The sequence below is a fragment of the Aspergillus pseudoviridinutans genome, assembly GCF_018340605.1.
Source record: "Aspergillus pseudoviridinutans IFM 55266 DNA, scaffold_5, whole genome shotgun sequence".
Lineage (NCBI taxonomy): Eukaryota > Fungi > Ascomycota > Eurotiomycetes > Eurotiales > Aspergillaceae > Aspergillus > Aspergillus pseudoviridinutans.
Window position 1 is genome coordinate 3,585,599 of NW_025091285.1, and position 6,000 is coordinate 3,591,598.

General features: G+C 52.7%; 1 protein-coding gene across 1 annotated transcript in view; it reads left to right on the forward strand.

The window, feature by feature from the left end:
• Positions 1 to 2,066: 2,066 nt before the first annotated feature.
• Asppvi_008320 (PT repeat family protein) overlaps positions 2,067 to 6,000 on the forward strand; it is a gene marked incomplete at both ends in the record, with an annotated part of 5,382 nt that continues 1,448 nt past the window's right edge. The window contains 2 exons of the mRNA XM_043304191.1: positions 2,067 to 2,337; positions 2,400 to 5,986. Of these exons, the coding sequence (XP_043160126.1) occupies positions 2,067 to 2,337; positions 2,400 to 5,986 (3,858 nt within the window). The remainder of the gene's footprint in view (positions 2,338 to 2,399; positions 5,987 to 6,000) is intronic.

Here is a 6,000-nt window from a genome sequence, read left to right on the forward strand (position 1 = left end):
CACTTCTCTTCAGGATTGACATAGTTAATATCTTAACATGGACGACTGATCTTCAGAAGACGCCAACCTTTGTATTATATTCTTCTTTGAGAGCTGCATTCTCTGTTTAGTCCACACACTATTTTCTACCGTACATCGACACGTGCAGGATGAACGCGAAGATCGACAGCGCTAGAGCAACCGGGATTGCTGTGGAGGTCACGGGTCATCTATCAGACAACAGGCACTGCTATCCAGAGAGATATAGAGTCTCTCACTTTGAGTGATCGAGTACGGAGTCAGCCACTCTACACTACACAGGTAGTTGTGAGTAAGAGGGCTACACTGACCACTCTGTCGGTAGGACAAATAACCGAGGAAGCCGTTCCATGGCTCGTGAGGAATCCACCACCAGGACGCATCGACGACCACAAGCAAAAGTAGCAACAAAGATAAAGGAGAAAATAGGTGATGAGACTATAATGTTGGCTCGAGGTTTGGCCCGCAAAGTCACCCCTTTATCTGTATGAGCATATGGATACTACGAAGTATTTTGAGCGCGACAGAGTCTGGAGCAAGACGAGGATTTCTGCTTTAGTGCTGCATTGCATATACCTTACTGATGTTGCTTTCTGCGAACCATGGTTTACTATCGTAGGGTAGTTCAGGGACTGGTCGAATCAGACCTTTCCATGCTTTACTCCAAAGGTCCTTGGATAACTAGATGCTTGCATTCTTGATTAGTACTTATGAAATAATACCATGAAATTATCTCATGACATGACGGCCGACGGCATAGACGGAGAGGATCCTACCAAATGACTAGCAATAAAGATGGGACTGTATGGCGCCACACACCATTGTTTTGCTGATACCGAATCCACTCCTGCCTCTCCTTTCCTTGAATGCAGAAATTTCTCTTCATTGTGCACAAATGCCTTAGTGAAATTCTGCCGCAGGTCTGCTGAGATTGAGAACCAGACAAGAGTACAGCTAAGAAGCAGGAAATGATTCAAAGCAACTTGATCTACTTTTCAGTATCTAGAAAAAAAAAAAAAAAAAAAAAAAAAAAAAAAAAAAAAAAAAAATACTCGGGCTGTGATTGGCAGCACGGAAGCCGCCAACTCACCGCATTTTGTGCTCTGGCGCCAGTCCCGAGCCCTCATGGCTTAGTCTACCTTCTACCTTGAGGATCTGCGCAAAATTATCAGTCACCTACGTAGCTGGGAAAGTTTTGTACGGATGCAGAATGATGCTACCTTAGGTATCATCATCGTTCATGAAGCTGGCGATGACTCTATGTCTGCTGTCGTTCTCTGAAGAAGTCCAAGTCAATCAGTATTCAATCCAAGATGTTCTCATTCCGTGTCTTCCTTATCCCCTATCTACTCTATATAGCTACAGCTCCATGACTGGTATCCAAATCACCTCGGACAAGCCAATAGCTCAGTCTGGCAGCACCCAAATAACGGGCGGGGCCTGATCACTGTGACAACTGCTGGTGCCCCGCTAACTAACTACATAGTAACTAACTAACGGCCAGAGCCATGCCACTTCTGTGGCACTATGCCCGAGGCGTGAGGGCATCTAACCGTCTTTGACACACAGCTTGCACCTTAACGACTCCATCCGTCCTTTGGCTTCCGTGGGCACCACATATTTTTTTTTTCCTTGTGAATCACCTGCATTCCGGCTCCTAGCTCCTCCTCCTCATTCATCTGTCTCCTCGAGTTGATCTCCTCGTCTGACTCCCATCGATTGTTTGTTTTCGCTGTCTTTCTACCACCTTAAGTCTCCCTTATCGGACCAATCTACGCTTGGTCCTACACCCCTCTGACGATACCTCTCACAACCTCCCACCGTCTCATCTTCCTGTCTACTTGTTCATTTTGAGAGGTTTCTGTCCGACCCAACTACCGCGTTCCTGTATACTATTTCATCTCTCGCTGTTTGAGGGGTACTTTGTTCAATCGTTGGAGACTCGATTCGATAAAGACCTTTGTTCTCCAATCCTGTTCGCGTTTGATATCTTTTCCTGTTTTGTTTGTCTGTGATACCTAACGACTGTTACGACCTTTATGACCATAATGGCTCTCACCAATGGAGAGACCGTCACTATTTCCATCCGTCGTCCAACGGAGAACCCCACCATCTATGTTGCGGGGACCTTCTCGAATCCCAAATGGGAGCCCTTGGAGCTCAGCGCCAAAGCCGTAGAGCACAAGGATGCGGACGGGAACTCTACTAAGACCGAATACCTCTTCTCCCGGGATGTTGAATTGTCCGAGGGTCAATACCAGTATCGGTTCAGGGAGGGTTCTGACGGACCGTGGTTCCACGATGAGGATGTGAAGCATGGTAAGAAGCTTATTCTGTGTCGTGTATTGTTGGATTGGAGCTGACTATTTTCATGGTTGTAGCTGCTGACGACGAAGGCGTCGTCAACAATATCCTCACTGTTGCCTCGAGTTCGCCCGCTGCGGCGCCTGTTGCTGCAGAAGCTAAGGCTATCGAGAAGGAAACCGAAACTCCTCTTGAGAATGGCACCGGCGAGAAGGCCGAGGAGACCGCGAAAGAGTCCGAGGTGCAAACCACAACGACGACCGAGGCGGTGAAGGATGAAGCGCCAAAGGAGACTGATATCCCTGTGGTTGCTGAGAACGACCTCCGCGCTGAGTCAGAACCCACAACACAGGTGGTGAAGCCGGAGCCTGCTTCCGAAACATCCAACCAGAGCGGCATCCAGAAGGACGCCGGATCACAACCTGCCTCTAACGCAGCCGCAGAACCTAAGACCAACGGCACACACTCTACTGAAGAGATTCCTGGATCACAACCTGATGACGATGTTGTGGAGAAGGCGGAGCCAGTGGAAGAGAAGGCAGCTGAGGCCTCTTTGGCAACTACAAAAGACGACGAAGACGACAAGCCTGAAGAGATTCCCAGCACTTCGGTTGAAGTCGAAAAGCCTGAGGCAAAGGAGGTAGAGAAGGCTGAGGATCAGAAGCCGCAAGTTGTTGAAATCGTCCCTGCTGCAGTTGAAGAAAAGGCGGAAGCCGCTAAAGAATTAGACGAGCCAGAGTCTGCCTTCGAAAAGTCTCAGGAAGAAGCTACGCCCGCGCAAACAGTGACGGAGGAAGTGGCTGTTGCGGAATCTATCCCAGTGGAGCCATCTTCAGCCGAACCGACACATGCCGAGACGGCCCCTACAGAGACAGCCACTGATGAGGCGCCACTTGCCGAAGAATCCTCCGAGAAAACAGTGCTTGCGCAGCCTATCGCTGAAGAGAAGGTTCAAACGACCATCGAGGACGAGTCACCCTCTCTGAACAACGTGGAAGAACAGCTAGTACAGGAGTCTGTTGAGGCGAAGAAGGCTACCGATGAGCCAACCGAGGCTTCCGGTGTCGAGCACTCGGCTACCCACGAAGCTGCTGTTGAGGAACCGATCAAGGCTTCCACCCCTGAGGAGATTCCTGAAGATTCTAAGAAGGAAGTTGCTGTAGAGACCCCTGTCGCGGAGTCATCGACGACCGAGAAGGTCGAAGAGACAGCCCAAGACGCTCAGAAGCAACCAGCTGTTGAAGAATCCACGAAGGAACCGATCCACGAGGAACAAGCAACTGAGACAGTTGTTGCCGAGGAACCGGTTAAGGAGACACCGGTCGAGGCAGTTTCTGCAGAGGAGCCTGAGGTGAAATCCGCAGAAAAGCCTGCCGACGCCGAAGAATCTGCCAAAGAGACTGTCGTCGACGAGCCATCTGTTGAGACTGCTTCCACAGAGGATTCAGCACCTACTGTGGAGGTGACGGTCGCCAAGGAGCCCGAGGCGCAGGCAACGGAAGAGCCAGCAGCTGATGAAACCATCAACAAGAAGGTGGAGGCACCAACAGAAGAGCCTACTGCTGCCCAAGAGTCTGCCAAGGAGCCTATCAGCGATGAGCCGGCAACCCAGGTGCCTCAGGCCGAAGAATCAACAAACGGATCCTCTACCGAATTGGCAGCATCAGAAGAAATCACCGGCAAGGTGGCTGAGACACATACGGAGGTGTCTACCGCTACTGAAGCACCCGCCAAGGAACCTGTCAGTGATGAGCCTGCGGTTCAATCTGCCTCAACCGAGGAGACCGAGAAACCAGCTGAGGAGACCACTCCAGTGGTAGCTGCCGAGGAACCTGAGCCACAGGCAGCCGAAGAAGCTGCTGTTGGGGAGACACCCGCCACAAAGCTCGAAGCACCAACCGAAGAGTCCACCACTGCAGCGGAGCCTGCTAAGGACCCAGTCAGCGAGGAAACGCCGAATCAAACTCTTTCTGCCGCGGAACCTTCCAAGGAAGCCACAACTGAAGAGGCTTCAAAAGAAGAAGAGCCTACAACCGAAATAACTTCAGAACCCGCCGTTGTCGAAGCAGATGCCAAAGAATCTGTTCAAGACGAAGTTGCCACCGTCACTCTGGCCGAGGACAAGCCGGTCATTCAGGAGTCTGTTGCTGAAGAGTCTCCTAAGCCCTCGGAAGTGAGCGAACCAGTAGTACCGGAGGTTTCCGCTGAAACTCCTACCACTGAAGAGACTGCCTCCAGCGAAAAGCCTGCGGTAGTGTCAAAGGCTGAAGAGGCAGAGGTTGAGCAACACCCCGTTACCCAGGAACCCGCAAGGGAGTCCCAGGTCGAAGCAATCGAGGAAAAGGCTCCTGAGTCCAAGGACGAAGCTCCTGCTGTTCCCGAGGCACCTGAGGCACCGGCTACTGAGACGGCCATTCCTGGACCTGTCAGCGAATCTCCCGAGGTCGAAGCTGCAGCTAAAGAGCCGGAGACTGTTGAACAGGCCCAGGAACCCATCGCGACCACCGGAGAGCAAGCTAACGAAGATGTGACCATCAACGAGGTCGCCGAAGCTACTGCTACCCAGGAAGCAGTTCCTGCGGAAGTACCTGAGGTGAAGGAAGAAATTGAAGAACCTGTTGCCGTTACTGACAAGTCCGAATCGCCCGCCGACGAGCCTACTCTCTGCAAGGACTGCGGTCCCGAGAAGGCCGCGACTGAGGAGGCCGCTGCCCAGGAGACTGAGACCAGCGAGGAGCCCGTTGAAGAAACCAAGGCCACTGAAGTGACTATTGAAGAGCCAAGTGCAGTGGAGACAACTGAATCCGCCCCGGTTGAGGAGGCCGTTGAGCCAGAGACAGTGAACGAACCCGAAGCAGTGGCACCGGTTGCTGAAGAATTCGTCGAAACCGCGGTCGCTCAGGAGGACGCTACTGAGAAGGAGCTTGCTGAAGAGGCAGCCCCTAAGGATGTGTCAGTACAGGAACCCCCTACTGCTGAGGAAGTTGTGTCTTCGAAGCCCGCAACGGAGGATCCTGGCTCAGAGCCGCAGACCAGCGAAGTGACTGAGCCTGCTGCGCAGGAAGCCACCCCTCAGGCACCTGCTCAAGACGAAGTTGCCGAGGCGGCAGTGACTGAAGAACAGCAGGGAGATGAGTCCATCGACAAGGAATCTCCTGAGGAATCAGTGGCTGAGAGCGTTGTTGAGGAAACTGCACCAGTAGAACCTACAGTGACCGAAGCGGTTGTCTCCACTCCTGCTGTTGATGACCCTGCAAAGAATGAGACTCCCAAAGACGTAGTGTCTGAAGAGCCCTCTCAGGAGTCAACTTCCGAGGAACCAGCTGTCCAGGAGGCGGCCCCTGAAGCGGTTACTCCTACCCCCTCGTCCGATGAGCCTGCAGTGGAGAAGCAAGTCGAAGCCCCTGCTGCGGTCGAGGAAGCCCAAGAAGAAGAGGAACCCGCGGAGCACCCCGCAGTCAGCGAACCACAAGAGGAGCTCGCAGCAGAGCAAGTCCCCACCAAGGATGTTGCTGAGGAGCCAGCCGCAGAAGAAGCGATCAAGCACACAGAGGAGACAGAGGCGGCTAAGCCGGTGGTTGAATCTGCTGCCGAGTCGGCCGTCGAACCCACCACTGAGCCTGTTGAGTCTGTGGAGCCCGTTGCTGAGCCCGTTGCTGAGCCCGTTGCTGAGCCCGT